Source organism: Hippichthys cyanospilos, chromosome 2 (assembly GCF_059441005.1).
Source record: "Hippichthys cyanospilos isolate Australia breed blue-spotted pipefish chromosome 2, RoL_Hcya_1.0, whole genome shotgun sequence".
NCBI classification, from domain to species: Eukaryota; Metazoa; Chordata; class Actinopteri; order Syngnathiformes; family Syngnathidae; genus Hippichthys; species Hippichthys cyanospilos.
The window spans coordinates 28,956,171-28,981,203 of record NC_142370.1 but is presented as its reverse complement, the minus strand read 5'-3'; the positions used below and the strand labels follow the sequence as shown (position 1 = coordinate 28,981,203).

General features: G+C 43.4%; 2 protein-coding genes across 2 annotated transcripts; both read right to left on the bottom strand.

Moving 5' to 3' along the window:
- Window positions 1–777: 777 nt before the first annotated feature.
- On the bottom strand, window positions 778–12,614 carry marchf9 (membrane-associated ring finger (C3HC4) 9). The gene is made up of 4 exons (XM_088408711.1): window positions 11,321–12,614; window positions 6,885–7,040; window positions 4,287–4,479; window positions 778–1,844 (listed from the first exon to the last, which is right to left on the bottom strand). The coding sequence occupies exons 1-4, from the start codon at window positions 11,681–11,683 to the stop codon at window positions 1,513–1,515; spliced, it is 1,044 nt and encodes a 347-aa protein (XP_088264837.1). The 5' UTR covers window positions 11,684–12,614; the 3' UTR covers window positions 778–1,512.
- Window positions 12,615–17,647: 5,033 nt separating this feature from the next.
- tspan31 (tetraspanin 31) lies at window positions 17,648–23,839 on the bottom strand. The gene is made up of 6 exons (XM_088401729.1): window positions 23,651–23,839; window positions 22,511–22,678; window positions 22,349–22,429; window positions 20,719–20,859; window positions 20,368–20,478; window positions 17,648–19,505 (listed from the first exon to the last, which is right to left on the bottom strand). Exons 1-6 carry the CDS (start codon window positions 23,711–23,713, stop codon window positions 19,431–19,433), a joined length of 639 nt encoding a protein of 212 aa, XP_088257855.1. The 5' UTR covers window positions 23,714–23,839; the 3' UTR covers window positions 17,648–19,430.
- Between the last annotated feature and the right edge of the window lie 1,194 nt (window positions 23,840–25,033).

The window sequence follows — 25,033 nt, the reverse complement described above, 5'->3', positions numbered from 1 at the left end:
TCCACCAAAAGTTTGTTGTGTCTTGAGTCTAACGTATGTCACACCAATATTTTAATTGGCTGATTTGAGGCCGCGTTGACTGAGCCCCATGGCTGTCTGCTGAGAGCGGTTACAGACATGCGCACTACGATTTTGGTGACTCGTCACTTAAACAAAAGCTCATGGACTGGCCTTATTTGAGTCACAGTTTGAGAAATTGTGTTAGGCTTTAGCAAACCTTCTGGATTATGCAAAATGTTTATACCGGAATTGCCTTTGCAACATAATTGGTAGTCATAATCAAGGATATTATTTTTCATGATAAAATATTATTTATAGATTATTACTCTTTAAAGATCATTCTTTTGCGCCTGCATTTTGCTCCATCAGCACCCAAGTGCAGAGACACCTCTGGTAGAAAATTTGTATACGCTGCCCTGCAACTTGAGTCAACATGCATCTGTTCCCATTTTGGTTTTTCAAATAAAGTATATGTTTTCACATACCCCCTGCAATGTGCACATGGACTTTGTGGTCTGATGCGTTGAATTCATATTTTGAATGACTTTTGAGATATCCTACTTGGTGATTTGTAATTGAACGCATCTTCAGTCAACTGAAGAGTTTGTTGAACTGTTAAAAAAAAAAAAAAAACGGCAAGGTAGGGTGCGATCAAACGATGGGGCTAGTAAAAGCCGTTGGGACTCAAAACATCAAAATTGGGACTGTCAGTGACAGTGAAAGTACTGCCCTGTTCGTCTTTCTTCCCCTTGACAAAAAGTTGGTGTAATGAAAACGTATGGTTTGAAAGTGTTTATTTTGGCAAGCACCATTTGAAACAGAGCAAATTTGTGTTCATGTTATGTGATAAATAAAATGATATACCATGCAAAATTCCCTGTGAAATGTACATAATATGTATTTATTGCAGAGAGATTATGTCTCCTCAACTTTACTATTATGAGTATTTTTTTCCTTTAATTATCCTTTTCTTCCCGTTTGTTTCCCTCCGGTTCCTTCCTATAGGTCTATTGGCCAGCATTGGGAAGCATGTTCAGATGAAGAATTGGACATAGTGGAGGTGTCTGGAAAGGCTCATCATGGATGGACTTTCATGGTTTCTTGATTCGTACAAAACCAAAGCTGGAGTAGAAAACCAAAGCAGGAGAAAAGATGCGAACCAAACGCAAGGATCAACTGAAAGAGAAATGTCTCTGAGCATCCTGATAGTAAAACTGGAAAAAACATCTCGTCGTCTCCCGTCAGGGTAGAAAGCCCGTTTATGCCCCCGCCCTACCCCGCCCCCCCGTCCTCGCTAGATGTCTTTTCAATATGTTTTGTCTTTTTTTTCATCACTTGCTTCATTATTGAAAAGCAGCATCTGGCTTCCTTTGAGTCGTAAGAAACGAGGAGAACCCCTGGTAAGCGTGTTGACGCTGCGGGCGTCGCTGCTTCCTTTGCGAGTCATCGGACCATTTTGTCATACGGCGTCCATCTGCTCGCCTGTCCGTACTCAAAGGCAAAGAGGAGGCCTCATACGGTGGTGACCCTCATCACCACCTCCCGGTTGGCGGCAGCACTGATCCGCGGGTCGCTGGGCCGCAGCTGGCTGAGGATGTGCAAGATGGTGTAGCCGCAGTGGTGGTTCAGAATAGTTCTCAGCCTGCGGCCGTGCCGGCCCGCGCTGCCGCCCGCCAGGCCGTGTGGAGCCCCACGAGCGCCGCGTGCCCCCGCCTTGCCGGCCAGGCTCACCGGGTCGCCCAGGTCCTTTGATTTCTCATAGTTGAGCACTTTCCACTGCTGGTTGACGGCCTGCCATCGCTTAAAGATGCGATAGACGGACGAACCCTCGTGGATGATGAGGCCTGCGGGCGTAAGGGACAACTTGTCACAATCTTGTCTGACACAAGCTCCTTACTGAATGGCAAATTTGCCTGCTGCCTTCTGAATGGACTTTCTGAGTGTCGTTAGTGCCCCGCCCCCCTTTCGTCATCGTCGGTCCGCCATTTTTTTCACGCTGAAAATTGTAATCGTCGTTTCGTCAGACGACAACCAGTCGGATTTAAAAACTTCTGTATTGCTGCTGAGCTTGTTCCTCATTCGTTACTTGAACGAGAATGCTTTGCTTGGCTATTATCAAGTAATGTCTTTATGTAAATCATAATAAAAAAGCAAAATAGCATTAAAAAAATCGCTTTACACGTAATTCTAAACATTACTTTTAGCACTCAGTTTGCACATTAAATCCGCAAGCAATTGTGATTGTGTACAGTATGCATTTTGGTTCATGAAAACCATGACTCAGAAAGGCAGCACAAAGATCTCCCCTGTAGGTCAGTTGCTGTGAATGATAAGTTGATAAAAAGTAGTTGATGTACTCAATTGGACACAATTCTCCACTGTTTGGTGGCAAAGTAAATTGACTTTAGTTATATTGACTGCAAAGAAATTGCTGTTTTTAGTTTAAACTAAAGACACAGCAGACAAACATGCAAGCTAGGTGACTTGATTTCTGTCAGCAAAAGGAACGTGAGCCTGACGGACATCTAATGACAACAACGGATGAAAAAATAAGTTCTTTTTAGCATTCCTGTCATTCGCAAAACGGGTGTCCGTCGGCGATGGACTCCCCACATCTGGTGTTTTAAATATACTAACCATCAATGGGATGATTTTTGGCTTTGTATTGCGAGTGTCAATGAACACAACTAAGTCGCAGTTTGGAGCAGACAATTCTTTCAAAACATTTGGAAAAATCCTCTCAACGACACTACAGAGCCTCTATGAGCTGTATGCTAAACTACAATGAGAAATGCCACAGGCACATCCAGGTTAACTCTTTATCATCTATGTGGTGGCGTAGTCATCTTTTGAGCAACACATATCATCACAGAAGGTACAAGAATATATGTAGAAAGATAGGCTTGTGATCTTTCTGCTCTGCAAAGAAAGACTACTATTACTGGCGTCCGGAGAACCAAATGTGGAGCTGAGCCTCCAGTAAAGTAAAACCGTGACTGTGTTCGGGGGGCCAAGGCCCACATATCAGAAATCGCAACACAATGAGCACCACAGGAAAAAGTGTGACTCATGACTGCGATGTTTACTGTATTTTGGAATTGGGTTGAATATTCAAGATCAGGGGTGCCCAAGTCCATTCCTCGAAAGCCCCTATCCAGCCTGTTTTCCATGTAAACATCATCCGGTACACCTGATTCAAACGTTCAGCTAATAAACTAATAATCTGAGGATAAAAGTCTGATAACAATCATAGCAACTTGAATCAGATGTACCGGATGAGGGTTCAATGGAAAACAGGCTGAATAGGGGCTCTCGAGGACCGGACCTGGCTGCCCTGTTTTATAGATTGAGGGAGGAAGCCCGATCGACGTATTGACCAGACCTGTTCAAAATTTCTTTCTTTCCACCAGGTAATATTGTCCTTCAAGTGCCAGAAAACCAAAACGCACTGACGGTGGCCAAATGATGACACAGCAACTTTGCATTTGTTACATTTTGTCTTTTGTTTCATGTAACTCATTTACCGCCTTTGTCAAGTACTGTATACTTTTTTTTTCCAACAGGGATGGCTGGTCGAGTATCTGATTCCCCTCTATTGTAAATGTCTAACGTGGAAACCACTTTATTGATGTACGACCACCGGTACATGACAACAATAGAGAAAGAAGAGAGTCTATGCTTTCTTTTAATAGATTTTCATTCCATCTATTTTGACTTAATATTTTGTGCTCATCAATCAACACACGGTAAGTCAAGTGATGTAGGGGCCGGGTTGGTGCCACCCATGGGCGCATGACGTCATCTGGCCCGTAGGACCGGATTGTCCCGTGATGTCATCATCATTTACTGCCTTTCGGCTTCCTACCTGTTTACCATCTGCTTCTCTCATTCGGCTTCCATGCAATGTTGCGCCACCTCGGCAAGCTGGGGCCGCAATGTGCATTGAGTGCATTGAACAAGACATATTTGCCTTTGCATTTCTGCTGGTGCATTATGCATCCACGGAATCGGGCGAAATTAATCAAGTTTTTAAAAACAATGTAAATACATTTTTAAGAGCTAAGTAACAATATAATACTAAGGTAATATACTGCCAAAAGAAATAAATATACAATAAATGGTTTAAACTACAGAGCGTGTCAACACAACTGCAACTAGTGGAAGTAACTCAACCAGGTTTTGAGTTTAGGAAACTTTGAGTGAACAACATGGTCACAGAATCTCAGGTTGTATCTGACGGCATCGCTTTACCTCTTTGGATTTTGTAATTTTGCAAAAAGCTTTACCTATGCAGACGATGTCCATGAATCCGTACATGCCGTAGCAGATTTGGAAGAGCAGGTCCTGCCGCTGCCATTTTGCCGAAGGGCTGAGGGAGGACCAGATGAGCCAGGAGATGCTGGCAATGAGGAACAAGGATCCCAGGATGATGGCGGCGATCTGCACCTTCTCGATCACCGTCAGCGAGATGGCCTGCCACTGCCCAGCACGGGCGCCAACAAAACACACTTGTTACTTTTCAAGACATTAAAAAAAATATATTTAGATAGATAGATAGATAGATAGATAGATAGATAGATAGATAGATAGATAGATAGATAGATAGATAGATAGATAGATAGATAGATAGATAGATAGATAGATAGATAGATAGATAGATAGATAGATAGATAGATAGATAGATAGATAGATAGATAGATAGATAGATAGATAGATAGATAGATAGATAGATAGATAGATAGATAGATAGATAGATAGATAGATAGATAGTTCAAATGCATTTGAATGCACCATACATTGTCCTCATGTCAGCAGCTGCCAAAGAATTAGTCATGAAGAGCTAATTAGAGCTTAAACAGCTCCCAGAGGAAAAACTTCAAATAAAAGTTTCTTAAAGTGATTACATTGACATCTATTATTTGGGGTTTTTATTCTGAAGTTGGCCAACATAGCGCATTGATGGTGTGTTATGTCATGTTGCTGCGGCGCTTGATATACTGTACCTATTCCTCTTATTCTTCTTCCTCATCCTCCGAGAGGGAATGTGCAATGTCAATTGAACAAGCAGTCTTCACGAGAATGCACTTTTCTTTCTTTTCTTTTTTTTTTTTTTTTACAAGCAATCTATTAGCTATGTGCATGCTGAACCATGGTGATTGTTCCATACGAATGAAGTCTAACAAAACCTGACACTCTTAAACAGAAATGAACTGTCATTCAAAAAAACATTGTTGTTCATTGGCAGGCACTTGATTCTGAGACTAGCAAGCATGTGTTTCAATGTGGCGCAAAGTACAAAACTTAAACAGTAAAGAGGGAAACAATACCCCTTATGAGCCTTGGTACTGCCTCTGGCTATCGTTCTTTGAATGGTATCACTTGAACAAGTCTATTCCAACATTTTATACACAAGAAGCAAAATGAAAGAATGTATCATTCCCTCTGAAATCAGATAAATATCCAGCAGTACGCTGGACTGGAACATTGGTATCATATCAAAAGTGAAAAGGTTGTGTCAGTGCACCGCTGATTACATTAACAACTTGAATGAACAACATTAATACTGCAAAACATTACACAGTTTGCTCATTTGATGGAGTGACTGCAGCCTTTCCTGACACAGGACCAAACATGCACACACTCGAGAGTCTCCACTAAGACACTATGCTGTTGAAAATCCACTCATATCAATATTTTCTTTTACAATGACATTTCTGTGCAAGTTATGTTCCATTTGCATGTCCAATTCGTTTCCTGGCTTCCGACTTGCACACATTTCCATGGCAACAACCCGCTCCACCAATAAGAGAGGCGGAGAGGTGCACACATGCACTCCAACCTTGTCCTTCTTCATACACAAACAGCCTTTTTTTCCCTCCCCACACAAGGTTGCGCTATATTTCATGGAGATGCTGGCATCAGAGAGAGAGAGAGAGAGAGAGAGCATGATAGATAGATAGATAGATAGATAGATAGATAGATAGATAGATAGATAGATAGATAGATAGATAGATAGATAGATAGATAGATAGATAGATAGATAGATAGATAGATAGATAGATAGATCAAAAAATAAATAAGAATAACGAACATTTACAAGATGAGGTTTTGGCCCATTTACTCCAGTTTTTCTGTTACATCAATTTTTTTCGTGGTTGTTTTGGTAGGGTACTCTGCAGCACACTGGCCTAGCCACACATCTTCAAAGAAACACTACTAACTTTGAAGAACGGTTCCGAGAACAATACCCATAGTGCCGAGGGATTCATAGATCACAAAGTATCTACTTGAGCACCCTGGAAGGAGATTATGCCTCACTTTAAAGGAGTGAGATTGTTGCAGCACTTCAAAATCAGATTAAGTCAAGAAAGCCATCTGTCCAGTAGTTGGTCATTATATCAGTATAGCAGATACACACTCATATGAGGGGTGTATGATATGTTTTAAGAATCGGGTTTAAGATACCTAGATGATTGTTCCAACCGAACCGATCAAAACAAGGCATCTGGAGTGCTAAATTTAGAACATTGACTTGCAAAATGTGACATGAAACCAAACAAATTGACATTGGTTCAAGATGCTACTTCAGGCGAATGAATAGGAGATGGCGTGTTTTCGCCCCAAATCCATGAAGGTGCCTCCAATGTGTCAGAACTGAGACCTAAATTTGAGCCAATTGGGCACCATGTGGCACAATGCGCCGGGATTAGACACCACGTTTTGTTTTGTAAACTGAACGAGCTCAAGATAATTTTCACAGCCACAATGCCTGGAGAATCCTTGCTGGTTCTGAGAGCCGCCAGTAAATCATTGAATCAGCTTCACAGCTGTAACTCGGAGTCGTCAACGTCGTTTTGAAGCGGAAGTATAGACGGGCGAGCTACCTGCAGGGGGTTTTTGGTACTGATGGCCAGGACCTGGTACTTGAAGTAACAGAGTTCGCAGCTCCACGAGCCCCTCTCGCTGATCCAGCGGATGAGGCAGGGCTGGTGGGTGCAGCGCACGGAGCCGTCGCAGCGGCACGGGCTCAGCAGCTCGCCCTGCGGGACAAAAGAGGGAAGCACCGCGACAAGTCAGCAAAACGGCACAATCCATTCCGCTTGGAAGCTCCTTCGTAGGGGCACCGCATGATTCCCCTATTAAATTGGACTAGACAAAAATGATCGACTTTATGTATTTTATTTTTCAAAAAAAGAAACAACTCAGTAAATATAAAAAATATATATAATTGATCGTTTGATTTACTTGAGCATGTATAAAAAAATCAAAAATTTTCAAGATAGCCCTTGGATCATTCTGTTTTTGAGGCGCAAGTACAAAATTTATGTCATAAACAGAGATTGAAACCGCTCATTTCGAGCGGTTCGAGTCTGTATGGATTTTTTTTCAGCCTTGTCAGAAAGCGTCCCGTCAAGCATGAGTGACAGAAGGTTTTGCGTCACCATCAAATTGTACGCCAAATGTTGTGACAGGGTTCGAACACACACACACGCTTCTGATTGGCTGGCGGGTTGCACAAGCGAAGCTGAACCTTGCTTGGCCACGAGCCGCGTTTTCATAACAAAAACTGGAGCAGGTCGATTTTGCTTGGCTTCAGAATTCTGTTGGATTTTTTTCATCAATTTGTTGAGTTTTTACTTTTCACTGTATGCTGTACTAAACTTTGTTCCTCCTTTATTTGTCATTTGTTTGTGGCACACTTTGCTAATCGAGCACATCTACTTCCGGTGTTGTTTGAAACAAATGTATTTTTCTTTTTGTTTTGTTTTTTCCAAATTTGCAATTTGTCTTTTCTCTTTGCAGATATCAATATTTTTTCTCGTCACTAAATCACTTCAAAACAATTAGAAAGATGCATATTTCACTGTATCATCAGCAATTTTTATGATGTTGCATGGTCATTTGAGGTTAAAATTATTGAAAGCATAAAAAAACTGAGACACATAATAGGATGATTAAGAGTTTACACGTTTGTCGGGCCAGATCGCGAATGTCCTTGACACCAGCGCATAAATAAAAATGCTAAGCAGCGTTCACAGATTTAGAGATGAAAAACAATTATAAAAAATACAGTACGTAAAACAAGCCACAACATCTGATTGTTAATCAATCATTGATTTTCAGCAACATTTACTTTCATTTTTTTTTCAGTGTAGCCAAACTATGAGCCTTGGCCAATGGCGAAATGGCCAAGATGTAATTGTAACCATGACAACAGACTTGACTCATGCTTGCATCATTTTACTCAACGGAGCTTGATCAAAACATATTTTGTCCTCCAGTACGACATTGGGGAGGTACACCAAGCAAGGGTCAACCATTTTCTGGCAATTGTTTAATATATTTCTGTGGACAAATATTAATTTATATTTATTGTATTTCTCTTTATAGTTGTTTTTTTTTACATAACAGATTTCTTCTATGATCCAAAAAAGGACACTTTTTGTTGATTCTTATTGTGGACTCAAACAATTGTTGCACACCTAAACATGACATCAACTCAAAATTTGATTTCATTAATCATTATTATAAACATTTCTTTTTCTGATAAAATGAGGAAGTCACAGTCACCTTGGGGAGATTTTAGCCCGGGTCATGATGGTAAAACTGAGTGACCCAAGAAATGTTGAGGTCTAAAACGTTTTGCTCCCTATTTTTCCACAAAGACCTGCCAGCAGGTTGACCCTTCAGACAACCAGGAGACCAGCACGTGCAGCCCACATGCGAAGGCACGCCGTCTGCAGGTAATTGGCCCTCCATGCGTCGTGACCCCCGCTGTTACCTCTTCAATTATGAAATGACAAGAAAATGCCAAAGGTGCTCCCCGCTTGCAGCGGGAAGCCACGTGGCAAATTACAATAAGTGCCTATCGACATGACAATTCATAAATACAGCTAAGTATTAGTAGAGGCCTATTAAAACAAAACAAAACAAAACAAAACAAAACAAAATCCCTGGGCCATGTCTACCTGGAATGAATGTCAAACATGCGCACGCGTGTCCACAAATGCTTTTTCACACTGCATTGAACAGTGTGAAAGATTTGCAAAAGGCTCTGTGAATGTGCGTTGAATTTTTTTGGGATTCAAAACAAGGGTCTACAGCATCAGGCCCAAAATCCTCTGACTTATTTTAGTCCTTTTCTTAGGTTCCTTAGCGGAATATTTCTAGAGAATGCGTTTTCTTGATCAGTTTTCCGAGGCCAAGTAAAAATATCTTTTATTCTGAGACGAGCCCATAAAAATAACCTGACCAATTTCAAGAACTAAAAAAAAAAAACAGTCCCAGGTTGCCAATATCAGTTCCGTATCACCTAAGTACAGTCCTGACTCAAACTCGAATGTGGTCTTGAGATGGTTTTTGGTTGTTTTGTTACTTGACTCAGACTCAGTGGCATTTGATTCAGACTCGGCCATTGGACTAGCATAATATTTGTATCCCTTCGACCGAGTTCAAGTATGTTTCTGTTCCTAAAAATGAGCATGCTCCTTCAAAAGAATTTTGGAAACATTTGACAACAACATAATTTTTGTTATGAAAGCAAATGGTTCAGTGCCATCTAAGAAGAGATTTTGAACATGATGAAGTTTCTCTAACTTTGTGGTTATGAAAGTTATATTTTTCTGTTTTGAGCCCCGAGGGCCGCATGTTTGTCAGTGTCGGAAACAGCAGCGGACATTGCATTCTTATCGGGTTTTTTTCAAGATCCCTCAGTGGGATAGAGGCTTTAAAGTTTTAGTCCTGATCTCATCTGTACTTTTACTGGAATCTTTGTGACTCGGATTTAACTTGGACTCAATAAAGGCGGACTTGACTACCGCCCTGACCAGATCCCCAAGGGCATAATGACTCCATGCAAGTATCCAGATGCACTCGTGCTCGTTTACAAACTGCGGACTCATCGACTGGGCCTTCAGGTGGATTTGCCTGTTATGGCAGGGAAACGTGAAAAAAAAAAGGGAGCGAAAAGCAAGAGCTGTGACTGACATGTGGGGACGGTGCATTTCTCGTGACTCATTCCTTTCCTTTTGTCATGGCGCCAATCTAATTGGCTAACTTTCTTTGTTGCTAGGCTGGCAGGATGGCAACGTTTGCTGCGGCTCCTCCACCCAGGCACCTGCTTCAAAACAACAACAAATCATCTCGCGTTTCATGCGTGAGATGAGCTTCGGCAAAATTAAAAAAAAAAAAAAAAAGCTGTGATTTTCTCTAGGAATCTGATAAATCTATTCAAGTGGGTGCTGGTCAATTGGCTGTGTGCTCCCAAACAGCTCATTTATAGTCATCTTAAGTATATGTAGGTCAAAAGAGGTACACAGTGGACAAAAGCTATTGTGGACATTGCAGGTAGATGGCTGATTATGAATCGTCTTAGCAGATTTCCGAATTGCAAAATAAAGAGCAAACTAGTGGACCTCAAACTGGCTGTCGAGGAATGAATGGAGGATCTTGTGATTATGAAGGTCTATTGCTGCAATTTCATTTTAGAATGTGATCAATTTCACTTCCGCATGAAGCAAAATGAAATAACTTTTGGATCAGCACAGAGCCAATAATTGTGTGTCTCCCTTGTAAATGTGTTATCTTTTAAAACACATGGTTCTATTGTTCATTTCCATTTACAGAAGAAGAGCACCACAGTAATGTTATTTAGCTCGTACCTGTGAACATGGGTGTAACCAGTAATGTTTCAGTGGGGTGGTAAAAAACGTTTTATACGTTTTTAGGAGTCCAAAAATGTAATCCCAGGTATCTAGTTAGGTTTAATTTTTATGTGTTGGGTTTAAGGAGGGTCTAAAATAGGCTGGTACTGAATGAGTTAAAATCTGTATGTAGTTTTAAAAAAAGTTGAAACGCAATATAAAAGGGGTCTAAGAATACAGTGTCTGTTTGAAAATGGCAGAAAAATCACAGATTAAAAAAAAAAAAAAATCCCCTTGGCATGGGTGGCAAAAAGAATGGGTGCAGTGACAAGCTGGCCATCCCTTAGCTCCGCTCCAAAAGGACATAGCCACTGGTCACCTGGATTTCTTGGTTTTGTTTTGGATTTCTTGGTTTTGTTTTGCCTAAGGCAAAAGTCGAACATATAACGCCATTTATCAGGTTTCAACACGAATGATCAATGTCGCAATAACGTCAATCATGTCAAGTTAAAATGTGAAATTTGGCACGTTTTACTTAGTTGTTTGTTTGTTGTTGGTTTTTTTTTTCAACTGTGGCTTCTTGCAACTTGTAGTTGGAGATGTCGGCAGATAAACCTTTGTTGTTGTTGTGTCGCGCGTGCGCGTGAAGGAGGTGGAATAAAGCCCACGAAGCATACCTGCTCCGGGCCTTGGAAGCAGATCCGGCACTGGGGGCTCCTCAGGCTGCTGGCGGTGCTGGCGAGGGAAACGGCGTCGAGGCCCACTTGCAGCTTGCCGGGCTCCTTGTCGTCCAAGGCCTGCAGGCTGCGCGGCCGCGGCTCGGCGCTGCCGTAGTAGTCCTCGTCGTCGTCGTCGCGGGAGCGGCAGTCGACGAAGGGCGCCCAGCCGCAGCCGCCCATGCCCATGCCCATGCCCAAGCCGCGCATGGCCCCGGCGGCCGGGCGCTCGGAACCGCCGCCGCCGGCCGGGCTCGACTCGGATCGCATCAACACCAGCACTTTCAGTTCGTTCAGAAACATGCGAATCCGATACTTGAACATGTTGGGCCGCTACGTGCACAAGTGCGCCGGGATGTGTTTACGCTCCTCCGCGCTTGGAGAATTCACCAAAAAAAGCGGCCACTGATGGCATGTGTGCCAAAAGCCAGCGTCCATTCCTCACAGCAGCGCCTGCGAGATCGTTGGCCTGAATTGTGCGGGCCCTAAAGAATAATGATTAAAAAAACGAAAATCACGACATGCAACCAGCAGCCGGACGTTCTTTGAAGGCGAGACGAGAGGACGATGAGCCCCGAGCAGAAGCCTCGACGCGGGCTGTGCGGCGGCAACACCACCACGAGCACGACCGGGACCGGGACCGGGACCACGACACGCCATCCACGCGCTCACATCTGGCAGCCTGGCCCACATTCGCGAGCATCGTCCGACAAAAGAGCCGAGCGAGCCCGAGCGCGGCTGGCGAGCTGCATGGCGCCTTCAAGACAACAAAAGAGTCACAGCGGCCGCCATCGCTTGTTTGCGCTCGCTCGCTCCATCTTCTCCCAAAAACGCCGTCATTTACATTTTCCGGCAAAAACAGCCCGGTGCTCCCCGCCTGCCATCCTCGCCACCAGAGGTGGAGGCAGGGAGGGAGGGGGGGTGGAATAAAAAGCAACACCAAAAAACAGAAGGCACCCTGCGGTTTGATTCGGGCTTCAAGTCGGGGTCCGCTCTATGAAAATGCAAGCAGACCTCCCCGCACCGCAACAATGACACGCCAGCGGCTTCGATGAGCGGAGCGAATAGCGTCGAGGCTCCTGATGTCAGGATGCTGCTCGCTCGCTTCCCCTCCTCCAAATGGTCGCCAGCTCGCTACTTCCGGAACGGCCGTGCTGGCATCCTGACCGCTCCGCACGAAGCTCCGCTTTGTGTTTTGGAAATGCTATTTTGAAGCCAGCCGAGGGGCGCTGTCCGGGGTGCTGACGCCCTACTTGTAGAAGTTCGGGGTCTGCCCTCCTTGCTCACCCCAACTCGTCTCAATGTGCGATGCAGAAAGCTCCCACAAACTTGCGATCCTGTTGGAGCATCGTTTCTATTCATCTGAACAATAGGAACGTCAATTCGGTGATCATGTGTACGTGCTATGTCTGGGTTTCCACCTACTCTGATAAAAAGGAAATGGCAGTGTTTCAACTTCCAAGAAATTGAACTGAGAGCATCTTTTTATCCGATGTTTCACACTATCACAGCTCAAGATTGCTAGCTGCCCCACAACAAATTACCCATTTATAAATGACTAAATCCCAAGCTTGAAAGGCTTCATCCAGATCATCCATTCATTCATCCACTTTCTACAGCCGCCATTTTCTATAGACCTAGGGTTGCAGGCTTGCTGGTGCCTATCTCAGCTGTCTATGGGCTGTAGACGGGGGACATCCTGAACTGGTTGCCAGCCAATCGCAGGGCACAGAGGGATGAATCCCTGGATGCCAGGGAGGCAGTGCGTGACACTGGAAAACAGGCTGTGCTCATGCAGTGTGAAGTGTAATGGCACATCCATGGCTCTAGGTGGTGCAGTGGCACTCATTGTCAAAGTCTGTATGCAAATCAGTGAGTTGTGGCAGCTTCAATATTAGCAGCTACCTATGAGATGCTCTCCGCTTTAGCAGCTAGCAGCTCCATATAGGCAGTTTTCAGTGGCAGTTCAAGAGGGGTAAATAAGGCAACTGACGCAGTTGCTGTTCCTACTGATCACTTTTTAATAAACTAGGTTTACTCAAATGTGCTGTGCTAGCCATCAAAAATCATTGCAGCGGTTTTGACGTCAGGACGTATTCAAAATCAAATTGATTTTTATGTGTGTAAAATCTCTAACGTTTCTAGAGAGTAAAACAAACTGCTGCTATGTGCAGTTTAGGTAAAAAGTTGATTATTATTATTATTAGCTAATTAGCGTAGGTGTCTATTGCCCGCCAAACGACGATTTCACCTTACGATCCCAACCCTGGAACGGATTAATTTCGTATGGCGGGGGTCACTGTTCTATAAAATGGAAGACACTGTTCAATGCCACAAGGTCAATCTAGATTAGACTTATTTCATAACAGGTGACTTGAAGCGGTTGATAACCACTGCAAGCCCTGGTTTGCAAGCTTCTGCACATACAAAGGAGTGTTGGCCTTCCTCACAAGCAACAAACAGCATCGCTGCTCTCTTTCATTATTGATAGGCCTTATTGACCTGTTTGTCTTTCCTCACTGAAGGGAATGATTGGACTTCCTGTTTGTCCTGGCTGAGCCCTGAGAACAACCTGGACCTTTCTCACCCTCAAGCAGGAAGAAAAGTTATGCTGCCCTAAGTTGCAGGCCGCGGCGGGAACGATCCCATGCGGAGCGGGACTGTCAAAAGAGACCACTCCCATGTTTGACTTACTTGGTATTTGGTCGACACCGACCCGTCCGGCGCGCGTTTAAAACATTATTGATTGACAACACACTCTCGCCCTTGAAATGTGTGCTGAGAGGCTGCAATCGTACAAAGGCAGACGTTGCGCTTGTGTAGGGGCTTTTAGCAGCCGCTGCGACTTAACAGCGTTGGCTTCCTCCGCCGGTGAAATTTCTGCATTTGCTTGTGATCGTGGCTAGTTTGGAGAAATTTGTGGCAAGCTTCCACAGGGTACGATGACAATCATGCAGTTGCATCGTCGTCGTGTGTCTCCGAGAGGACAGATGGCCATCTCTCGCTCGCTCTCTCGGTGCCATCCGCCACAGCTTCTGCCAGCTCAAGAGCCCGGCCGCCATATGGGCCCGCATCGCAGGGCGGGGCCTGGCATCAGGCCCTCAGGAGGATAGCTTTGCTGTCGCCGGAAATACATTACTCTTGTTTTCTCATTATGGAAAGATGTATATTCCCTGTGAGAAATTTTCTCATTCAGGTACCCCCTAGCCAGCGCAAAGCATTTTTGAACCGAAGAAAAGAAAACACAAAACAGAGCTGTGCCATTTGTGCCTGATTTATTACACTACATTTTAGTGGTATCGCAATGTGATAGCAACTCCAGAAGTTGGATCGTGCAACAACACCGGTTTCATTCCTGACTCATCTAATGGAAAATTGTGTCACTAATGACAATATGTATCTATATAAAACAAAATAGAGGCTTACAATGTTTGGATATTTAGCAATAATAATCTTCATCATGTTTCAATTCATTTGCTCTTAATTTGAATAGAAAAACTAACTATTCTGGTCAATTAAAATTAATGTAAATGAAAAGCAATTTAACTTGATTTTCTGACAGGAACCCTACATGCACACATACACGCCATACAGTAACACAGACACACAAAAGGGTTTTTCTAGCATACTGGGGACATCCCATTGACAATTCAGTCCTAGCCCCTAGCCATCACAACAGATTGCCTAACCTCAATTTTTACCCTATACACAACCAAAATCCAACCCAAACCTACACTTTAAAAGCAAATCTTGCCCCTCAAAAACAGGTCTGAACGTGTGGGCTCCACCCAAATGATTCCCAGGAGTGCAAGAGCCCCAAAAAGACAGTTAAGTCTCTAATTTGGCCCAAACCACTTAGCAAAAAACAAGGGTACACACGCACACCAATGCACACACTATTGCAGCCATTTTGACAGCTGCATTCTTTCATGTCAGGATAGCCAATTTTATGTAAGGGGTGGTAGAGAGCTGAAAAAAAAACAAAATCAAGTATTTTTGAGGATTTGGGCATGCCAGTCATTTTGTACCTCACATGAATAGATCTGCGCCTGTTCTGAACAGCTGCAAAATTCCAAGTCTTGTGTGCTAAATTGAGCTTGGCACATAGCCGGAAGTTACCAAACGATGTGATTGATTAAATAGAAACAAAAACAAGCCAGATGATAATGTGTTCTTTGCTTCTCTATTGCAAGTGAATTTATGGACAAAAAACCCCAACAAAACAAGGTATGGGCTGCAGTTTGGGCATCTCAGCTATGGGTGCTTGACGTGAGGGTACAGCAGCTAGCAACACCAATGGCATTTGGAGGAGGGTGTGTCGTGGTTTGGCACCGGCTTTCCCACTTGCCGCACTTATCTTAAGGATTAACAGCCGAGGGGATCGAGGAGCAATCTGTCCTCATCAGTCGCCCACTTGCATCGGGTGTGTGCTTGTTTACAGACGAGACGTCAGTCAGGAGGCAGGAATAGAACAGCAGTAACCGCCTATACCGCCCCCATGTGGTGGAAATTCATAATGCTCCTCAACGTGATCAGGGAAAAAAAAACTTTCCTTGAGTGACCGCCTGTCTTCTACGGTGGCCCTGAAGTGAAAATAACATTTAAGAAAAAATGAGAAAAAACAAAAAGCAAACAAGCATAAAGGCACACAATAAAAAAAGCACGAAAGAAAAAAGGCACACAAAAAAGGGAGTACAGTACACTAACTTTCCTTACAGGAAATAGTTGGTGCGGATGTGGGAGAGGACTGTTTTTTTCCCCTTCATTGCCAATATCTTGCAAACAGACAACAGAACATTTACATAGGTCCTAACCTATTGATGAACTGAACAGTTAGAAGTGATGCTTCTGAATTACTGATTGTCTGCAAAAACATTCACTATTTCAAAATTAGTTGTCGTGCCCAAAGAGGCAAAGGTGTATTCATAAAAACAAAGACAAGAACCAACATAAATCAAATGTTTCTGTAAAAGGTGTTAAACTATGGAATAATTATGAAAACAAATTGAAAAAGTGTGAATGTCTTACTATGTTTGAAAATGTTAAAAAACACAATGCTACAGATACCGATAAATGTAATCCTAAATAACGCTACAATACGTTCACGCTTCATTTTCATTTCCATCAATAACAGAAATGTTATTTTCTATATTTTAATATTGGATGACATTTTTTTTTAAATAGAAAACAAGGGGGTAGGACTTGATAAATTGTGAACATCTTCCCACTACTTTAAACTGTTCTTATAGTAATTAATATGTATTTATCCTTTAGGTTGTGTTTATTTTTTACATGCAGCACCAGATTCACAAAATTCACTTGATATGGATCAAAATTGGGTTGGGCATCAAGATTCTACGTTCATAACTTATCTTACTGTCTTATAGAAATTGTAATCTTTTATTCAGTTTGCAGATATTAAAAACTCCAAGAAAAGACTCCAAACATTTGATCCAATTGGAGGTTTTATTATTTGTAAAATGAAGTCTTCAAATTAAAAGGGAAAAAATACAATTGGTCCTCAAGGGCACACAAATGAAGGTTGTGGAAGAGGAATATCTGGCAAAGCCATCTGTACACAGCAAGGGGAAAACTGCACTGGTTGCAGCTGGCACGCAATTCAAGTTGACACTCATCTTGAAAAGAAACGCTCGTCAAAAGTGAGCAAAAAAAAAATTAAAAATTCAAACATCCAGCAAAGATAACTTAATATCAACCAACATATTTCACAAATTTGTACAAAGCATTTCTAAACTCTTAACACTGATTAATTTAATGCAATTATTGACAAGAAAACATGAAGATTAAAAGGGAGCAGAACAACACACTTGACAGCAAACACTACAAAACGTGGTACAAAAAAAAAATAAAACAAATCAGATTTTTCTTGCAACGTTCCAGTGAAAATTCACAGGACCCCAGTCATATGGATTTTTTTCCAGGCCAATGCAGATGCCAATTTTTTATTTTTTTATTTTTTACCCTAGGTAATCAAAGCACTTTTCACTACTACTCATTTACCTACTGATGACACAGCATCAGGAGCAATTGGGGGTTAAAGTGTCTCGCTCCGCATGGACACAATGGTCGGGATCCAACGCACAACCTCTCGATTGGCAGATGACCACTCGATCAATAAGACATGCATATTCATGAATACCTCATCCTTTGGTCCCAAACGCTTACAACAACAAAAATTTGAGTTGGCAGGGCATTCAACTTTGTCCTTCAACTTGTTTCACTTTACAAGAGTGGAATTTTCATATCCAAATATGAGCGACCCCCCCCCCCCCCCCCCCCGCCAAAAAAAAGCACTAACGCATCATCCACATCATAAGGCTGGCTGAGAAAATAACAAAGCTATCATCTGAGTGAAAGGTGCCTACTTTGAAGAACCTAAAATGTGAAACACAGCTTGGTTTGAATATACTTTACGATCGTAAACAATTTCCCATGTCCACTTGTTGGTGTCAGTGAGAAGCAGACAATTTTGCTGTCAAAGCATTATGTCGCTCAGGAGCTCCTGCAGCACAACACTACCAAGCTAACAATGACGGTGTTAGTGCTTGCCAACACGGGAGATAGCTGAGGAAAGATGTATATTGGATGGAACAGCAGCCAAGCTTCATAGTGGACAAACAGCACAATGACAACATTCATGAAAAACTAAAAACATATCGGTGTTGAAATGCCATAACTGTGATCAACAGAAATGGGCAAACATTGTCCAAGTCTCAGTTTCAATCGGTTGGAACCTACGACGCACCCAATACAGAGCAACACAAAGGACGAGAAACAGAATTAGAGGCTAAAGCAAAAAAGGGCATGCAACATCGGAAAGTACAACATGTACAAGTTGAAGTCTGCAGTCCGTTGGCGTCCAAACATGCAACAGCTGGCTCAGGTACAGTTCATAAATATTTCCATGTGATTGACTAGCAACTCATCATCTAAACTTCCGTTTAATAGCAACATGGCATTTGGGAAAAGATGACCAGTCTGTGAAGATCCCCAATGTGCATGGAGGGGCCACTTGCCTGCCATTTGGCAGTGGGGATCGTGTAGTTGGCGAATTTGCAATCTTTCTGCAAAATGTCAAAATTCCCACGATGGGTGCCACCCCCCAAAAAAAAACTGGTCATCAAATGGACGCAAAACTATTCTCTCTCAACATTTAGCCTCAAAACTTGGTCAAAACATTCAAATGTTCTTCCCAGAAGGGCTGAGGAAGTTCAATTGAAAACATGGACCAATAAGATAGTGTGTAACCTTTCAAACGACATCTCTTGCTGTGGAAAAACAAAACACAAAAAAAAATTGAACCACAAATTTGGATTGCAAGTGTGCAACCGATGGTGATTTCAATAACTTTAATCTGGCCATTCATTATGAGATTAACTGATGATGAATTGCCGCAAACTTCAGTATTGTAATTACTAATAGTGAAGTCTGTGGAATTGCATTGAAAAATATTTCTTTATTTAGGTTCTTTTTGTCAGAATAAAACAAGATGTTTTGATTAACTGCTTCGCAAATAAAATTTGATCGGTGGGCAAAAAGGTAGCGGAGTCCTTACCAATAAATTAATGTTTGGGGAGACTTTGGAAGCATTTCAATAATTGAGAAGATTCCACAAATATGGTGGGCCCTTGTCAAGTTGCTAATTGCAAGTTGTTCATCAACGCTATGCTCCACATGTCCCGACCACTTCCTGTCGCTCACCTCTTTGCCGCGCTGGGCAACATTTCAAGGTGCACGGCGTGGGCTTGTTTGTGGAACGCCGCTCACTTAGGGGTCGAGCGGCGCTAGCATTTTGTCTGGGCGGCATGTGATCAGTGGGTCGTAGTTGGTTGGGGCCCTCAAATCGAGGCTTGGTCGCGATACGGGCGAGCGGGCCTCACCGGTATTACGAGTTATCCCGTCATGCGCGAGGGCCCGGGCAGTCGAGCGTAAGCTCAGGCGGCTTCTGGATCTCGGGTGAAGAAGGCGTGCGGCAGGCGGGCGCGTTGTGGAGCGTCAGAAAGGGCGCGGGGCCGCACTGCGCCATGCCCAAGTGCAGGCGGGGGAGCCACTATAGGAAAGCACTGGGGTTGGCTCGCGGGTCCTTCTGGTTCCTGTAGCGCACTGCCAACCAAACTCCCAAAATCTAAAGGAAAACAATCTAAGTCAAACCAGGGCAACACTGTGCATCTCAGGGTTAACCTGGGATGTCTTGCGACAAATCCTTCAAACAACACCAGCCAAATCAACATGGAGGCCTTGCCTGGTTGAGCTGGGAAAAAGAACCTCTGAATTCTTTGTTTATATTTTAGTCATAAATATTTCAGATGGCAACACCTCTTGCACTCTATTATTGGGACAACTTCAATCTTATCACAACTCAGACCAGGATCATTTCAATCTATAGGACAGTGATTCACAATTATATTTTGCAAAGAAGAGAGAGAACCTTTAACGGTCCCTCATTCACCACACCGACAATATAGAAGATTACTATCTATAAAAATGGTATAAGTATACCTAAAACTGTACTTTTTAACATTACAAAAAATACAATATGGATCGTTTATACAGGCTACAGGTTAGTCTAAAACAGTGCATCAATGTGCCTGCAAAGTGTCATCCATGCCCCCCCCCCCCCCCCCCCCCCCCCCCCCCCCCCCCCCCCCCCCCCCCATCCCACTATTTGAGAAGGACTGCTGTAGGATAACCTTGAAAGTGTGATATCGTATTAGGGTAATCTAGCATTAAATACCTCTGACATTTAAAGCCATAAATCATCAGCATTAGTCAAGCGGTCAAATTGGCCGCGGTTGCAACGCAGATGACGTTGCAAGTCCACTCAAGTAATAAGTGAGGAAGCAAACTCGTTTCTATCATGGCGCGTTGGGGGTCACAATGATGACTTTAAAGTCCTTTTATTGGTGACCATAATTTGGTTTAGATTGTGGTTTGCGCCCCTGCATTTTGAGGGTGCTGCGGTTAACGAGAGATTCGGTGACCCTCACCTCGGTGAAGCTGAAGAAGAGCCCAACTCCCCCAAGGATTTTGAGCGCCTCGCTGGCGTGGTGCAGCATCATGTCCCCGCAGGTGTAGCACAGAGGCGTTTTGGTGCATAACTGGAGTCCAAGGCAAAAAATAGCAGATCAGGCCTCCAGTCTGCCGACAATGCGCGAACCGCCACCCGAGTACAAGCGTGGCCTACTTACTGGGCTCAGGCTGCCGCGACAAAGTGCACTATGATAGGCACGGCAAAGTCGCACCACGCAGGGTCTTGAGCCGCTCACCACACTTTTAGCAAGCGAGGTGAGCAAGCTCGAGCCGTGCCTGCGGGTTTGCCGGGATCAAGCGGAACTTACTGCGGGACAGTTCTTGACGTCCTCCTTAAACTGCTCTTGGTCGCTGGTGACGTTGAGCAGACCGCAGCAGTTGAGCTGTTTCTCCAGGTCTGTCTTGATGTTATTTTCCAACATCCCCCACGCTGACTTCAGAAGGCCTTCCTGGAAAAGCACATCAAGGACTCTTAAGTGTCGTGCAATCATACCGCAACGTGTCAGCGAAAAGTCAGTAAGAGGGTGATCCACTTCATGTGTTCCACAACGGGGAGAGCGGTAATAAAACTCGAAATGGCAAGCGCTGGCCCTGCACTGCACTAAAACCATTTCCATTTCCAAGTTTCCATAGCAATAAAATTTCCATCTATAAATCCTACAATAGGCCTGGGTGACAGATTTATTTAGATTAATTTGAATTTTTTGGTTACATTTTTTAAAACAATAAGATTGCTATTTTTCTCCCTCATGAGCTTCCGTATTCCTTGTTGCCTTCGCACCCACCCCAAGCAATAGGTTAGCAAAACATGGCTACCACAAAAAAAAAAAAAGTGATCAGTTTGTTTCTAAAAGACAGGAGTTGTATCGTCACTGGTTTGGAAGTCGTTTGGGTTTGTGGCGAAAGACGTTGCAATGTTTGTTCGAAGCGCATTGAAAGAAAAGACAGAAGCACAAGAGACTTATTTCGGCAACTGTTTCGCTGTTACTTAAAGTTAAGAGAAAATTAAATGGAAAATGAAGCAACTTTTTGCTTCATTTTGTTATAGTGTTTCTTTTGCAAATCGCTGTGTGCCTCTCTTTTGCTAAAGCAACAAATAACACTCAGGTTTTATGGACAAAAGCGGTAGTGTTTTGAGTAATAGAAGACTAATTGTCTCGTGAGAACGAGCACATAGCTTCGTGAAAGCCTGAGTTTCAAGTTGCCTGCATTCGGACTGAATTACATTTTTGTTTCCAGTGGCTATGTGAGGAATGATAAAGAATGAGGTCATGAATAATTATGCCTACTAAGATACATGGCTTGTAGTGTCAATTTAAAAGGGTCATAACATTAAACTTCAACTTTTTGGAGCTTTTGACCTAGTTTCAATGTTAATTTCTCACCCTAAACGCTCCCAAAATGTTATTTTTCCTTCACAGATACATTTCTAATTCGAGATGTTGGAATAGTCTCCCATCAGCCGCGAGCCTCATGAGGATGAGTGGTCAAGATGAGAATTGAATGCATCTTTTCGTGGCCCGCCTGCATTGGACTCGTCATGAAGGGAGAGAGGCAGGCATACGGTGCGGTCTTTGCTAACAAGACATTTTACTTGCTAGTTAGAAATACCATAAAACTCATATTTAAGAAATTGATTACATTTGGCCAATGTACCAAATGTAATTACATATGCACATTATACATTTTGGAAAGTCTAAAATATCATGCTATAGGCCCTTTAAGTCTGCCAAACCTCAAGCTGATGCCTATTTATTGCCAGCACCGAATTTCTAAATCCGATCGCTAACATTAGCATCATTATTTTGTTTTGAGCTACTTTCTAGTCCACCAGAAATAGAACCAGGCAGCGCCATTTCAAATCAACTTGCGGATGACATGATAAGTTATTTGAAATTAATAATACTGACATGCACTGCTCGTAAACAACAAACTCACCTGCTGGTTGCGGTTCATGGCCAGGCAGGAGCAGGACACTCCGAATTGAAACAGGAAAACGATGAACAGAATGACCATGTACTTAGAAAGCAGACGTCAAAGAAAGCGCACGACTGTTCACGTTGCTTTGAAGTTGATGCGACCACCGAGGGGAAAGGATACAAAGAACAGCATGACTTGGTGATGGTGCATGGCGCCAACCAGGCCCACAATGGCGATGAGCAGGAGGAAGACGCCCACAGCGATCACACCCCCGATGATGTGGATGCTGGACACCAGGCCGAAGCCCTTACCCCACGCCGCCACGCCGATCAGCAGCAGGCCAACCAGCTGGACATAACAGGAGGGCGGCAACTTTACAATGCCATCCACCTCATCTTTTCATTTCAGCGGAGATTTTCTAATAAGCTTCCAAAACTTCAGGCCAATAGTTAACATTCTGTTGTTTAAATGTTTTCTTTCATGATCTATCTTTCCTAGAATACATTTTCCAAATTGACCATAGCAATTTGATTGCAGTTGTTCTACAGAATTGGCTGCTGTATGTAATCCATTTGGTTTTGATCAGATATGTAAACAATTTTTGTCACCTGGTGCTGGACTATGGTGGCTTGTGTATCTTCTTACAAAATGAAGCTGATTTGGTATCAATCAGCAGATTATACATTTTGAGAGTTTTAGGTTGCATTTAATCTCTGGGTTTGATTTAGCCAGTAAAGTTCAAATTGAGGTCAGTTGAAACAGTTTCGCTAGTTATAAATGTGGCAATACTTAAGCCTTTGGCTCACATTTACTCTGAAGCTAAAAGAAGAATAACAATAAAACCAATGCTATAACCGATAGTAAGGAAGTAAACAAGTCATAGAAAGAATTAGATTCAAATAGGGCAGGGTCAAATCTAGATTTTTTAGATTAGATACAATAAAGAGTTCTGCAAAGAATATTGAGCTAGTTATTAAGTAGATGGTTGAACTTTTAATTTCTTGGAAAATGAACGCCCTGTGGGGTGTGTCACAATGACGTCACCCAAGTGGCCTAATGCTCACCTCGGATTAGGAGCTAGCAGGCTAATTGCTACACGGCTAACTAAGGTTCGGGAATCAGGACTCGCTAAAAACATCTACATGGAAAACAGAGTTGTGGGAAGCGTCGCACGTACCCATGTTAGCCTGAAAACCAGAGGCGTGTCGAAACAAAGGGCGAAGTCAGAATATTTCTTCTGCGTTGCAGCTAAACTGCTAGTTTAGCTGGGCTAGGCTAGGCTAACTGCTAAGGCATTGATTGACGCACAAGTTTACTCACCATGTAGACGACATTCAAGGAGCACAACGCGTTTTTGGAACACGTGAAGCCGCCACACACCATCGCGACTCTTTCGGCTCGACCGGGCCAGGCTCAAATCCAAATAAAGGAACCAGACGACTGGGCTTGGTTTGCGGCTGTTCGCTCCTCAGACACCAGATAGTGAGGCGACTAGGCGTACGGGAACATGACGTTTCGCGCGTGACGTCATCACGTGACCAAATTCGAATTTCCTTTTCTATTCAGGTACTGCGCAGGCAAGTGTTTTTTTTTTTTTGAATCAAAATGCACGCACATACATATTCACAACGGACCAAAAGTACATACACATTTAACTGGTTTTCATCTGAGTGCATGTGCAGGAAAATCCAGAACAGATCTCTAAAGATTCCTTTCCATTAAGGAAAACAAGGACATGGCATGGCATGGAGTGGCTGGAGGGAGATGTTTGGCAGTCCCTCCAGCGTATCCTGGGTCGTCCACGGGGCCTCCTTCCAGTGGGACATGCCCGAAACACCTCACCAGGGAGGCATCCGGGGGCGGCATCCTAACCAGATGCCCGATCCGTCTATCGAGCTCACGTTCCATCCTACCCTCACTCGTGAACAAGACACAGAGATACTTGAACTCCTCCACTTGGGGCAGGACCTCATCCCGGTCCCGGAGAGGGCATTCCACCCTTTTCCGACTGAGGACCATGGTCTCAGATTTGGAGGTGCTGAACTTCATCCCAGCCGCTTCACACCCGGCTGCGAACCGCTCCAGTGAGAGTTGGAGGTCACGGCCTGCAGGAGCCAACGCACCACATCATTCACAAAAAGCAAAGATGCAATGCTGAGGCTCCCAGACCAGACCCCCTCAACACTTCGGCTGCGCCTAGAAATTCTGTCCATAAAGGTAATGCACAGAATCGGTGACAAAGGGCAGCCTTGGTGGAGTCCAACCCTCACTGGAAATGAATTGGACTTACTGCCGGAAATGCGGACCAAGGTCTATACAAAAAGGCAGATCCAAAGAAATTGGCAAATCCCCACTTTGGCCGGAGTTTTTTAGGCCTTCGGTTTTAATTGAAAAAAACAAAAACAAAAAAACCCTGGCATGTATAGTAGATAGGGCAAACCGGAGACATTTACCACGTGTTTGCAAGAATCCCGGCTACTGTGGTCTAGGCCTTCGACGGGGCATGTGCACACAGATGTTAGGTGGTGCTCAAGCACCTGCCCTTTTCCTTCACTCATCAATGATTGAAAAGCATGAAGTTCCTAGAATTGTTCCCTCTATTTTTTTAATTGAGTTGTACAAGTTATTGTCCAACACATAGTGAAACAAAAACTTTAAAATGAGTTATCTTGGTCTAATTTCCACACAATGCGAGCGACTTGC

Coding starts and splice junctions, on each gene's coding strand:
- marchf9 (XM_088408711.1), bottom strand. CDS start 11,683: ATGTTCAAGTATCGGATTCGCATGTTTCTGAACGAACTGAAAGTGCTG. Junction 4,480..6,884: donor GTACCAAAAACCCCCTGCAG/GTAGCTCGCCCG, acceptor CGTGCTGGGCAG/TGGCAGGCCATCTCGCTGAC. Junction 1,845..4,286: donor CATGGACATCGTCTGCATAG/GTAAAGCTTTTT, acceptor TTACGCCCGCAG/GCCTCATCATCCACGAGGGT.
- tspan31 (XM_088401729.1), bottom strand. CDS start 23,713: ATGGTGTGTGGCGGCTTCACGTGTTCCAAAAACGCGTTGTGCTCCTTG. Junction 22,679..23,650: donor CCTTGAATGTCGTCTACATG/GTGAGTAAACTT, acceptor TGTTATGTCCAG/CTGGTTGGCCTGCTGCTGAT. Junction 19,506..20,367: donor TCTTCTTCAGCTTCACCGAG/GTGAGGGTCACC, acceptor GTTTTCCTTTAG/ATTTTGGGAGTTTGGTTGGC.